The sequence below is a fragment of the Bombyx mandarina genome, chromosome 11 (assembly GCF_030267445.1).
Source record: "Bombyx mandarina strain Sakado chromosome 11, ASM3026744v2".
NCBI lineage: Eukaryota > Metazoa > Arthropoda > Insecta > Lepidoptera > Bombycidae > Bombyx > Bombyx mandarina.
Window position 1 is genome coordinate 2081279 of NC_143218.1, and position 14217 is coordinate 2095495.

At 37.2% G+C, this 14217-nt stretch overlaps 1 protein-coding gene and 1 long non-coding RNA gene across 3 annotated transcripts in view; one reads left to right on the top strand and one right to left on the bottom strand.

Annotated features, from left to right (window-relative positions):
- CycG (cyclin G) overlaps positions 1–14217 on the bottom strand; it is a 33373-nt gene that overhangs the window by 5644 nt on the left and 13512 nt on the right. Inside the window, exons 2-9 of one of the 2 annotated variants that reach the window (XM_089731336.1) lie at positions 10371–10481; positions 9725–9760; positions 4178–4351; positions 3405–3520; positions 2464–2591; positions 1729–1901; positions 1089–1191; positions 283–380 (exon numbers count right to left, since the gene is read on the bottom strand). In XM_089731336.1, coding sequence (XP_089587462.1) covers positions 283–380; positions 1089–1191; positions 1729–1901; positions 2464–2591; positions 3405–3520; positions 4178–4348 — 789 coding nt within the window. In that variant the 5' untranslated portion in view covers positions 4349–4351; positions 9725–9760; positions 10371–10481. Of the gene's footprint in view, positions 1–282; positions 381–1088; positions 1192–1728; positions 1902–2463; positions 2592–3404; positions 3521–4177; positions 4359–9724; positions 9761–10370; positions 10482–14217 lie in introns of those variants that run through there. The other variant, XM_089731335.1, reaches the window with a different exon arrangement.
- LOC149501891 (uncharacterized) lies at positions 5633–6244 on the top strand. Its single transcript, XR_016323842.1, has 2 exons — positions 5633–5760; positions 5845–6244. It is a non-coding gene; the product is annotated as an uncharacterized LOC149501891 (long non-coding RNA).

Below are 14217 nucleotides of genomic sequence, written 5' to 3' on the forward strand. Positions count from 1 at the left end.
TTGTAGGCAGACGAGCATACGGACCACAACGAAGGGAGCACTTTTCTGATGAAATTGGAAAGGCCTCCGGGCCACCAGTAATCCTTCAATGATAAAAAAAAGGGACAGCTCCTCAGTGGATCGTCAATTCCGGCAAGGCGCTGAGACTGCGCTCTGGTAATAACCCTGTTATAGGACCTGACATCAGCGTTGGACTTGATAGTACCATTGCAAAAATTACCAAGTGTCAATGACATATAAAAAGGGTGAACATCTTACTATAATAATAATTAACATACTCACATGACAATGAATTTGCAGTTGCCTGGCAAAGTCGTACATGTAGAAAACCTTTTCCGGGACAGTCATTCCTTTTTCAGACCATTCGACGAGTTGTTTTTCTGGAAATACAAAGAAATCAATATTAAAATATATATGTTTAAAGTATTAACGATTATTCAACTGTACTCTGAGTATGTTTACAAAGTACATGCTCCGAGTGTATTTTTTTTTTATTGCTTATATGGTTGGACAAGCTCACAGCCCACCTGGTTACAAACTATGAAACTATGTGCACATCAATCAATATTAACTCCATCCAGTCTACCATGAAAATTACATTATATGATTAGGAAAAATATAAAAAATTACAAATCTTATAGACACCACCAGCGCTTGTCAAATTATTTATTTAAAAACAAGATGACTCTATAGAAGGCAATCAACAGTTCGATGTTTTTAATTGAACTTTAATTAAGTTTACGCCATTGAAATAGCTAAAATCGTTTTAGGACTTAAAATTTACTTTTAAATTTAGTTTTTGTTTTAAAATAGTTTAATTAATTTTTCCCAAATTTTAACCTTTAAATGGCTCCCCGGTAAAGTTGCAATAACATCACTTAAACCACCAGAGTCCCCTTTCGATATATACACTACATCTGTAACACTCTTCACTATCAGGACAGTGTGGAAGTAGGGTTTTGGTGAGAGGCAGACAAAAGCGTACGGCCCACCTGACGGTGAGTGGTTACCGTCGCCCGTGGACTTCAGCAACGCCAGGGGCATAACCAAGCCGCTGCCTACCATTTATATTATGTCAATGGCATTACCTAGTTTATGGAAGAGTAAGACTAGTGCGAGTTCGCTGGTCCGAGCGTTGGCGCAGGTAGCGTCGCACACGGCTATCTCCAGTAGATTTACCAGCTCGCTTTCCTGGGGGCAAAATGTCAAAATGAACCCTTCTAAATATATTTTTTACACTTAAACTATTTGGCGTTCACATAGAGTTAATAAAGTAAGGACTCTTCCGGTTCTTTATTATTTTTACGATCATTATTATTTATTTACGTTTTGGTTGGCTTAAAGGTCTCATTGCCAGGCCATAAAATCTTCAAATAAGAAAATTAAAAAAGGTTTTGGTTAAATCCCATTAAACAAATCCGTATGTTGTTCTTAGGCCTATTATAATGTTTAAACAGTGTTTTAATTGTATTATCTTGAATTTGTCGCGAAATTTCATTCAAATCTTTTGTATATGTATATACATCTATCGGATCGACTGTAATGTACTGTTTAAAATATAAAAACAAGCCATTCGTTGAAATTATACGCGCTATGTCTAATCAAACTAACAAACAGATGGAGTATTACAGATCAATTGGTTAACATTAAAACATAGTATCATTTTTATATCTAACAATCAACTTATATATATTATAACAGCTATTCAAAGATGCTGAATAGACTCACCTGCGCCAGTACGTCTCCGGCGTCAGCATGCATCAGCAACAGCTTCCGATACAGTCTGAGCCAGTGCAGAGCCGTCACGCTGACAGTTCCTCGTGCCAATCCCAGTTTGTCCTGAATGACTCGAGACATCCTGGACACGTCGCCAGCGGTGCAGGCCGATTGTGAGATAGACACTGTAATCAATATTTGAAAATCTTATAAAATCACGGCACACCATATTTTTTTTCTAATGAAACATACTTAACAAATGCTCATGATTGACTTTCGCAGTGAAAGAATAAGATCGTGTAATGAAAATCAAACTCGCAAAATTAATTTGTTTAATTGCTGATGGTAGGATCTCTTGTGAGTCCGCGCGGATAGGTACCACCGCCCTGCCTATTTCTGCCGTGAAGCAGTAATGCGTTTCGGTTTGAAGGGCAGGGCAGCCGTTGTAACTATATTGAGATTGAAACCTTAGAACTCAAGGTGGGTGGCAGCCTTTACGTTGTAGATGTCTATGGGCTCCACTAACAATTTAACATCAGGCGAGCCGTGAGCCAATCCAGCCATCAGTGCAGTAAAAAAAAATCACAGAACCTATTAATTTACATAAATATTAGAGCAAAAGCGTATTACGAGCACTCATAAGGTTACATAGTCACTATCATGTCTATTCAAAGCAGCTCAGCTCTTAGTCCAGTAGCACCAGTCAGTAGACAAAGAAAAAAAAGAAGATAAAAAGCAAAAACTCACCCAGCTCCTCTATAGAGACGGTCCTTTTTATGTTGGTCCTTGCCGCATACTCGTCTATGGATATGTTCATACAGGAGACGGTAATGCACGGCACATGACAGGGCCTCACCTTCATCTTGGTCAGAAACCTGTTGAAGAAATCCAAGTTGTTACTAAAATAGGAAACAGGTGGAAGAGGCAGGGTTGGCATCGAACTCCTCTTGTAAGATTTGACCCACAAACTTCATTTTACGTTACTTGGGGCTAAAATGTATCAACCATACAGACATACACAATGATATTAGCCACAAGTGACATCATCAACTGGTAGGTTTAGGTAAATTATTCAAAGTATAAACATATTTTAGAAATTGTTTTTTTTAATGCTTAATGCCCAAGCTTAAGGTCCACCGACAGCAAAACATCTCAATTGCATTCTACAAAAGGCGGTCAAAAACAGGCAAAAATGCCTTGTGATAATAATACCCATTTTAATATCCCCTGTATGTAAAGTTAAATAACACCCTGTTTCTTCTCAATCGTCTCACTCTTGACAGAGTGGTCGTGATCGTCATGTAGCGTTGGAGCTTGGACTTGATGCGTCTCACGATGTCCCTCCATCTCTCGCTGCTCGAGATCATTCTACTGCACTCATTTAGGGGTAGTTTTCTTCCCCTGAACGGTCGTTTGTTCTATTGTCGTCTTATATGAGAACGGTCAATTCGTTCTTATCTTTTGTGTCTTTCTTTAAGGACGTCAAAAAATCTACTGCCTGCCGCTGGTCACGTAGGCCCTCGTTCCATTTCTTTTCGAATTCTTTTCAAATCTGTCTTGGTCTGTGTCTATGTCTAGTCATTATAGGTCTTATGTTCTATCAAAGAGGTTGCACGCCACGACACCCCCTGTATACTGGTTTAAATAGATTCGAATTTAAAATTTAATTGACGTCACAAATCGTTTACCTGTCGAACAGATTGATGGCCCCGATGAGCACGTCCGCGGGCAGATCGAACCAGACTTTGAGACAGCGCAACACGTGCGCTGCGCCATCCCTAGCGCCGGTCGTCACTTCGCCACTCTATAAGACCAATAGGACCAAACCGTTACAAAGTCTACGTGGCTTATTTTCCTTACGGCTATGTCGACAAAGGGGGTTGAGGGATGGTTTTCTTTTTTTTTTCCTTATATGAGTGGACGAGCTCACGGCCCACCTGATGTAAGTGGTTACCGGGGCCCATAGACATCTACAACGTAAATGCCGCCACCCTCCTTGAGATATGAGTTCTAAGGTCTCAGTATAGTTACAACGGCTGCCCCACCCTTTGCAACTGAGTTTTTGCAAAAGTAACACGGACTTGTTGCTGTTGCAAAAAGCTTACCTTACAAACGTCTTGGGTTCAACTGTCAGATTGAAATAAATAAATATATAAATTAACTAGCTGTACCTGTCCGCTTCGCTGGGCATTTAAAATTAACATTATTATTTCTCACCCCCACAAAGATTCTCATCATTAACGCCCCCGCAACTGGTGTAGGGAATCCAACACTCATATAAATAATGGCCCATCCATGAAGTACATTTATTTTCTACATGGATACCAAGTTTCAAGTCAATCGGATGCACGGTTCAGTAGTTATAACGGAACATCCGTAAAAACCACTGTATATGTATTTTATATATTAGTATATATAGATATAGATTGAAATAAATAAATATATAAATTAATGTTCACACCTCAGACTCCGCGGGCAAGCGCAGTTTCGGCTGAGACTTTTGCTCGAGGAGCAGGTACTCGTTGAGCGTAGCGTACAGTTGCTGGGCCGAGTCGACGTCGTCACGTGACGTGGACGCGACCGGCGAACGACACTCAGCAGCATCCGGGTGCCTCGCGCCCGCTCTCAACATGATCGGCCCCCTGATCACGTAAAAATTTGCGACAGCCACAATTTTGCAGATGTTGTGCAGACGCGTCGCGACCGATCGCAAAACGTCAAATTATTTCGTATCACGTACCGCGATTGTTCGCTTACCGCTTACTGCAGTTTTCTGTCATACAACTAGCGCCAGTCGCAATCGGGTAGCAATAATTGGCACTAAAAAGCCACATTACTTTTTTTTTTGCTGAACAAACCGGCAAATGAATTTATAAAAGCGCGTTACATATAAACATTTCAAAATGTTTAAGTGGAATTCACGTTTGAAACGCCAAGTGAGAGCTGCTAATTCTGTTCTTTTCGATGAAGCGTTACTAAAAATAAGTGATCTAATAATAATTTTTGCTTTATTTTGAATAATAGCTATAAAAATGTAATTGTGTCGTGTCAAACACTGATAACAATTTTTTTTTGTAATCGTTTGATAATTTGTAATCAGATAGTTGTTTACGTTACGAACCTATTTTAAAAAAGAATGGATCAAAATTATAGCCTAATTTATTAATTTCATTATCAATTAAGTAAGTACATAAGCTCACAACCCATCTAGTGTTAAGTGGTATAGACCTCACAACGTGAATGCCCACCTTTAGAAACGAGGTCTGAGTTTCAACTGTATACCAAAACGGCTGCCCCATTCTTCAAATTGCAACGCATTACTGCTTCGCGGTAGAAATGGGCGGAATGGTGGTCTTGCGGGTTAATCAAACGCCCTACCACCAACGATTTCTTAAAGAATATTTGCTAATTTGATTTTAAATAAAAGATGAATGAATCCTTAATCATGGAAGTCTTCCATGTATTTATGTCAAATACGTGTTTCATTGGATTTATTGATATCTGCCTGCGGGATTCTAACACTGGTTCAGTCGCATCTTTACTACACCGCTTAGGCCACGACGATTTCAAATTAAATAGTAAATTCTAGAATAAATGATTTAGTTTTATGGTTTTATCAATAATAACGTGTACAACAGATCCATCTCAGGCCGACATGAGGCCGACAACGCTAGAACAACCAGTCGATGATATTCTAGGCGAGATGCTGCTATTCTTTATCAAGTAATAGATAGTGGATTTGTTTGACTTGGCAAGAGTAGGCTTTGATTTGAATACCAGAAATATAGTGCACTCTTTCACAGCTTGAAGGGAAATAAAAGCTGTGCAGACTATTCAAAATAATGTTCACCCAGGTCATGGGCAATATGACGTGAATAGGAAACTGCATGTCAGACATTAACTTAATGTTCTATATTATTTTTAAACAAATGAATCTAATATTTTAAGACAATAAATAAATATTTATTTTTATAATCAGCCCAGTTTTTCGTCGACGAAGCCATCTTAAGAGAAGCTTCATTGCAAATATCAGGCCGATATTTAGTAAGTTATTTGTATTCAATAACCAGGTACTCTTTGCACTCACTCACTGTAGTAAGAATGTTAATCAATCATTATATTATCTAGACTATAGCGGACAACAAACAAGAGTAGACACATCGTGAGCTGTAGTTGTAGAAAGAGGAGAAAATGGAAACTAAGGCGAACCACTGGCTCATGCAGCTTTCATTTAAGCAGAGGCTGCTCGTACGCAGGCAGAGGCCGCGCATCTTCCAGCTGAGATATATAAAAAAATTCAAGGAATTGACCAATATCAGCAAAAACCTTGTTTAAAATAATAAGTTCAATTTTGTTTTAATTTTAGCTGAGTCCGTAATAGTTTATATTACCATAAAAACGAAATAGCGCTTGTTACAATAGTCAAGCAAATCCAAATATATACGTTTTACTTTAGGCTGGTACTACAGTAAAATTTATGACACTAATGAGTATATTTTACGCTAATAAAACTACTCTCAACTTAGCATTTCAATATAACTATTTATTTCTTTATTGCTAAGATGGGTGGACGAGCTTACAGCCCACCTGGTGTTAAGTGGTTACTGGAGCCCATAGCCATCTACAACGTAAATGCGCCACCCACCTTGAGATATAAGTTCTAAGGTCTCAGTATAGTTACAACGGCTGCTCTACCCTTCAAAACGAAACGCATTACTGCTTCACGGTAGAAATAGGCGGAGTGGTGGTCCCTACTCGTGCGGACTCACAAGTGGTCCTACCACCAGTAGAATACCAGTATTTAGCTTCATTGTATATTTTGTATTCACAGTATTTGGCATGTTCTGCTTCTAGTCTATAGGGTTATAGAGCTATCACCTTGCTATCATCCTACTTATCTCGGCCCCAAGTTCAGTTATGTTTCTTTGAAGTTATCGGCAGTCGATATTATATTTCAATTGTGGCTTCAATTTCATGCGGCAAGAAGTTGGACATGTATTACAAACAAACTACGATTTCCTAATTTAAGAATTATTATTCAAATAAAACAAAATTACACAAAAAAAAATATTATCAAACTTATCTAACGGCCGTCTGGTGTAGTGGTAAGTGACATGGTCGCTACACAAGGGGGTCGCGGGTTCGAATCCCGCCAAGGGAAGATATTTGTATGATAAATATAAATGTATTTTCCAGGGTTATGGATGTATATTAAATATATGTATGTGTATAATAAAAATCCTACATTTATTTCCGTTATCTGGTATCTGTAACACAAGTTCTTTACGAACTTATCACAGGACCAGTTAACGTGGCGTGATTGTTAGTAAATATTTATATTTATATTATTATTATCACAATGAACAAAAATCAGTGGTGGTTGATCCACATTTTGTCTAAATTATGAATTATGTTTTTCATTTTGTAAGTAATATTCATGTAGGTATCCAACAAAATCTAGAAGACTTATGAATTACTAGTCGATTTGTTATTCATTCTATTCTATTATTTAAAACAGCAGTATATACAATAATATATATAACAATACATCATACAAACGGGGTTAATATAAAGATAAAATGATACAGAACAAATTGAGCACGACAGATTAAAACATTGTCTTAATAAAACAACCTCACAATTTTGCTTTCAAATAGTTATGAATCCATCCTTTACTATAAACACAAAAATGTTAAGGAAATATGTATATTTCCACTAAGCACAATTAAAAAATTATAGGGAGAAATAATTAGGCTATTCTTGCCCTCTCAGTTCACATAATTAAGAACAGCAGTTTTAAAAATATCTACATAAAATTACTAGAATACAGAGGTTGGACTAAATTTAATGTCTGTTCTCCACAATCCAATTGAACCACCCTTGAATGTTGACATGGTGCTAAGTGCTGTGTTTCCTCTTCTCTCCCAAAAAATACAATGTTATGAATTTGATAAGAAACATCAATTTCAGCATCTTCGTCAGAGTTGGGGCACTGGAAACCCATGTGTGTTTGCCATGTTACGCAATACAAGCTAACAATTATGGTATTGGCCATCATATGATGATCATAATGCAGTACTCCTATGTACCAACAAGCATCTCCAACTGGCTTTCAATACTCACAATGGTCAACAGTGTTCCTGGTATGACAATAAACATTACTATAGTACTATATATTAATGGCCTTCCCAGTTTTAAATATACTTTTAGATTGAGTATTATTCTGTAGTCAGGTTACTGAGACAGAGCTCATGATGTTTTACTTGCCTAAAAACCAAACTTTTTCACTATTATGGTGCAGGTCCTGCATAAGCATATTCAGTTGTGTTAAGCCAGACAAATGTATCATGAAATGTTGCATCAATACTTAAAATGTTAAGATCACTATCACAGATCTGAAAAATGTAATTCTTTAGATAAGTACTATCAAATGTATGTTATTGTGAAGGATAGGCTTCAGCAAAATACTTACTATTTGCACATTCTTGAAATGATAATGCTTGCGGTTTTAAAACCTTTCTTCATATACAGAAGATCTGATAAGTGCAAATGAGTGCCATCTATACACCCCGAAACCCCGGAAAGCCAAATTTATTGTAAAACCTATAATGAAAAGAAATTTATTTACTATTATATTATGTTTTCAATCACAAAATTATTATTGTTCAAATATCTATGTACTATAAAAATAAGACAAATTTTGAATTAAAAAAAAATTATGTAGGAAAGATTAATGGTGGCCTGAAGGCCTTTCCAGTTTCACCAGGACTTGACATTTCTTAGAACTCTGTTTAAAATATAGCTATATATAGCAAAATATAGCTATAGTTATAAAGCTTCAAGAATATAACTGATCTATATGATTGACTCGTGGAAATTGTAAAATCAGTGGAACTCTTGTGCTCTATACTATAAGATAATTATTTAACTTACCCATTTATAATAACTTGTGACCCATTGTACTGTTTGCAGAAACTTTAAATGTTTCAATAAAACTGGAAGATTGTTTAATGGCATAGCCACTTCCCTAATGGCATTGGATTTACTACAGTTTAACTCAAAATGCAAAAAGCTCATTCCCACAGGTTTCTGGTATGCAATTATGCAATGCTGTTAACACCTGTATAAACAAGTTATTTAAAACATTTAGTTAAGAATAAATCTGAAATCAAAAAAACAATGCTACTTTTGAAGACAAGATTTTGTGAATCTTTTATTTTCTTCATTATTTACACATTAAAATGTTAAATTGAATATATATAAGTACCTTGCATTTTACTTTCTATTCTTGTTCGTCTTGATGATCTAGGTTATTAACGGCTTTAATTCAGAGCACAATTGTAAATATTGATGTTTCGAAATTCTGTAATGTGTTCTGAACAAACTTTCCGATAGATAAAGGGGTCAAGCTTGATCCCGAAGACAGCGTCGCAAACGCACTGATTTGTATGTATCCGACCTAATTTCCTTAGACTCCAAAGCCCCATTTATTATTTGAGCTCTGTCTATAGTACATACCTAGAAGAAATATTAATTTGTAAAAAATAAACTATATAACCTCAACATTATTAATGTACTTAAATTGCCCAGCGTGGTATTTAATGTTAATACTATGGAAAACACAAACACAAATAAAGATCTAAACCAATTACACTTACCTAAATCAAGTTAATTAATTTAATTTCACAGATTTTACACTTGCAGATAGTTAGCAACAATTCAGCACCAGATACAAAAGGTGTCGCAAATTTGACAAACGAAATTGCTAAATATCTGCTGTTGTGTGGCAGACAAAAGCATCCGTAATACCGACTTTAAGCCAGTTGTTGTTAGTTGTATGGAAAAGAATGCACTAAAGTTTCACAAATCGCTCTGCAGAGGCAGCACTAGTGATGGTTCGCGATCTGCTTTTTTGTTGTAAGTCCGTAATACGAAATGGACAGTTGACAGCAATATTTGCACAATATTTGTCTTCTGCTAATTGTCTGCGAAATACGTGATACAGCTGCGGGACGGTTGGCGCGAGCGGCGGGTGAATCGGCACCTTTAAGCCGATAACGAAATGCAAACTAAAAATCGGTTGTCTGTAAAGTCGGTTTACTGACGATAGTTGAACGTGACAACGTCATAAGAAAATACTGATGGAATGGTTTCATTTTTCAAAAGAAAATTTTAACTTTATTTGTTTGATAGATATTTTGTATGGACAATTGACACCACATTCACTTTTCACTGAACTTCATACTTGACGAAAACATGTAAATGTATTATTGTATAGCAGCTGTCCACGTGAATGCATCGCTCACTCAAGTAGCAGAGACAGATGTCGAACGTTGCGCGCTCTTGCTTGCACTTCCAAGCCTTAAATGAAACGCCTCAGAGCGAGGTAACGCCGCATGAGTCATGTTTTTTCGTGCGTACAGCCGGCTCCACCGAATTATGTGACGTTGTCACGTCAAAAACAGGTAGTTTAATTTATGTGGCCAAAGCCGAAAACCTTCAAAGAACGTCTCTATTTGGTGATATATTCGAAGAGCACAAAGCAAAGTCTAAAGTTTCCTTCTCATGAAACGATACCTTCAAAACTCTTGATCAAAGTAGGAGATAAACAACGTATTTTAAGTATTTGAAGAGAGCATGAAGTATATCCTTACCTAAGCGTGCGCAGAGCAAGCAGCGGCTAATGTCGTTGTATATGCCCGTGCCGATCCCCCCTCTGCTCGACGACCCGACGACTTGAGGACCGGGCGCGAAGGCCCTAGTACCTGACCACAAGAGAGCGCTACGGTCAACACACTGCGGCCGATGGCCACGAGCGCTGACTGAAGAATGAGGATTTATTGGATAGGAAGTATTCAAAGGTTTGGAGGTGACGAGGATAATACCGTCAAGGTATAATATTCTTCAAAATTGTTTTTGGCTAATTTATTTATTTTATATATTCAAATTATGTAAGGGATTTCCAATTATTGGTATAACGTGAAACGTAAGAATGTGGAATAATAACTTTAAAAGACAAATAATATTTTTTATTAATCAGAATTTGATTAAAAGCAGACTTCAGATCAATAGTATATCAGGGATTTAATTCGAAAGGGAGGATTTTAGGGATTTGATTCAAAAGGCTACTGGTAAACAATGTCTTGTTGAAAAACAATTGTCCAGCCGCCCTGCGCCTCTGGGAACACAGTCAGATACTTACAGCAGTGGTTGAGCACTAGCTGTAGGGCTCGTACTCTGCGCTTGTTTAAGAGACACAGAGACAAATAATCTTAACGTACAAAACTTAGAATTATATATTTTGCCACGGTCTAGATCCCTTGACCCCTTAGTATACACCGGGTTTGTGAAACCCTTAATACTATTTTTATAGGAACCACTTGGGTTCGTCGCGCAATGCGAAAAGGGCCTCTTGACAGGGATATCCAAAAAATATTTCTATTACCTGTAAAATTATCTTGTTAATATTTGCCAAGAATTACAAATTCAATGAGTTATTTTATTCAGGCCAACCAGGTGTCTTTGTATGTGTGTATTTATTTAGGACGCAGCTTAATTTAAACTAAAATCGATTTGCTTTATGTCATTTCGTAACTAAACTTTGTTCGAGATGATACCAACGTCTCGTTTTTACCATCGCACCGCCCGCCACCGGAGTAGAGTTCATCCATACGACCTGGAGCCACTACGGTCATCCACAGTGCGTTTCCAGAGATCTTTTTTGCCACGTACCATCCGGCTATGGAATGAGCTCCCCTCCACGGTGTTTCCCGAGCGCTATAACATGTCCTTCTTCAAACGAGGCTTGTGGAGAGTATTAAGCGGTAGGCAGCGGCTTGGCTCTGCCCTTGGCATTGCTGAAGTCCATGGGCGACGGAAACCACTCACCATCAGGTGGGCCGTAGGCTCGTCTGCCTAAAAAAAAAACTAAATAAACGTAAGCGCTAGATTATAATTGTCAAACGTCTGTAAAACAAACCACAGAATCAGCTCATAACCTTTCAAAGATATAATAATCATTTATATTGTGAAGTGTACGCACAATAACCACACTTGGAACGTTCGTGAAAGATTAGTGCAAAAATGATGCAAATATTGCCGTTATATAAACAATGATAAACACCGCCAAACAAGTGATAAAGTCTTATATTTTGCTATAGTTTGCAGACATTAAATTATAATCAGCAGTCATTTATAATTCTTTTGGAATAACGACAAAGGGAAGATCTTCCAGCTAGCGGGTGATATTGCTGGGTAGACGACCGACAGCCCAAATGCTATTCTTCGAAACTTGTATATATGCAAGCTTATCTTAAAAATGTCGTAAGCCGGATTCAGGTATCTGTCATATGCAATGTTAAAATTGTTATGAGTTCGATATAAGATCTTCTCTATTATCATTAACTGCCAAACGTTAACACAACAAAACTATTTGTGCTAAAATAGGCAGAGCCGTGGGTCGCTCCACGTGTGGGCGCGCTCGCACACACGCTCCCAGGAGCAATAAATTCAAAATAAAACATATGTACATATGTAACTATCACATCAGAGAGTTCATGAAACAGTCGACTAAGACACACACATACACGTGTGACCTCAAATTGCGTAACAGGCATTTTATTTTAATCCCGACAGCGTATCGTTCAATGAACCCTTACAATTATTCTAACAGATTTCAAGTGTGAACAGGTTCGATTATTATCGCAGAATTTGTCTTATTAGCATTCCTCTTTTTCCCCCTACCTATTCGCTGATAGCCTAAGAGACCAGCTACGATTAGACGGCTAAGTGAGCTCACGGGCTCAACCTTAGAGAATTTGCTAACGCTAGCCCTTGCAAGAGCAGTGTTTCGCTGAATCTACCACCGGATTGGAAACGCGACCCACTGAGAAGATCCGGCGAGAAACTCAGTGGGCTTGCATCTCTCAGAGACGTTAGCGTGAATATCATGCAGTTGAAAATGACATCCAAATCCCCAATGTATTGGAACACAGTTTGTTAAATAATAAGCTGTTTACGCCATTGAAAAAAAAAACAATGTCAGGGGCACTCGTTTCGCGCCTCGTTTGAAAAAAATAATCTATTTTAATCCATCGCAAAGTGTGGGCGAAAACGAACTGCCAACTCAGGGCAGTTAGGCCGCAGTGGATTCAAAACTTCCGTAGCGTATAGTTTTTTTTTTTAAATACCCTCAAAGATTTTTGTTTTTTTAATGAAATATTAACAGCCGCATCTTTTCTAATCCTGACTGTATCTAATTAATAATCTGTACTCTCTGTACTAATCTGTACTCTTTTTCACAGTGATCCACTTTTCACAGGATGCAGTGAAATAGTGGTATTTTGAAATTAAAAATATAAGTATAATTAAATAATAAGGTAATAAGAAACTTTTAAAATCTAGAACAGCACAACTTCACTTAAGTAACACAATTATAAAAAACTACACTAAACTACAAAAATACAGAAACTTTTTTGTATATTTTATGTAGTTTATTGCTCTTTATAAAAGTGTTAATTGTGTTTCTTCAAAATCTACATCGAGGGGTGAAAGGCTATTTGATTTTAAGCGACATTTCGCTTACCACGCGACTTTTATCTTTGTAATTAATAGTGAGTTTTATTTTATATTAGCATGAACAGTTCGACGCTTTTAATAGAACTTCAATTAAGTTTACCGCATTCAAATGGGTGACGTTTTTTTTTAAGATATATTTTCCAAATGCCACTTTAAATTGCTCTCATGTAAAGTTGCAAAAAATTCGGTTAAATCACATAGATTTTCACCCCTCGTATATAATATTATTATATATCAGTTATCATCTTATCTGTAGAATAATAAAAACGACCACCCAAGAACGTCAAGAAAATTTCAATTTGAATTTTCTTGGACGTTCTTAATTAATTCCCTGCTTATTAATATTTCGTCGTTGATAACAAAAATATTATCAGTGACGTATATTCCATACGATATTCATGTACCAACACACGAATATCACGCAATTACATAAACAAACAAAGGTTGTTGACTGCAAGCACATTTATCGAGTGTACGTTCAGACGAAAACAAAACTTGTTTATTATAGATAAGATACTAATATTTAACTCTAAGCCGCCTTCTACATAGAATTTAAAAATATGAGCACATCAGTCGCGTTGCATAATATTTAATCAGCACATTATAAATAGTACTTGGCATTTTATTTTCCCTACCTAATCCCAGGTGGTCTAAGGACCTATTCCAGCTACACGCGGACGTGAGCTCACGGGGCTCAACCTGAGAATTTTTCTAACAATAGCCTTAGCAAGAGCAGTACTTCGCTGAAGCGACCACCTGAGAAGATCAGGCGAGAAACTTTTTTTTTATTGCTTAGATAGGTGGACGAGCTCACAGCACACCTAGTGTTAAGTGGTTACTGGAGCCCATAGACATCTCCAAGGTAAATGCGCCACCCACCTTGAGAAAGTTCTAAGGTCTCAAGTATAGTTACAACGGCTGGCC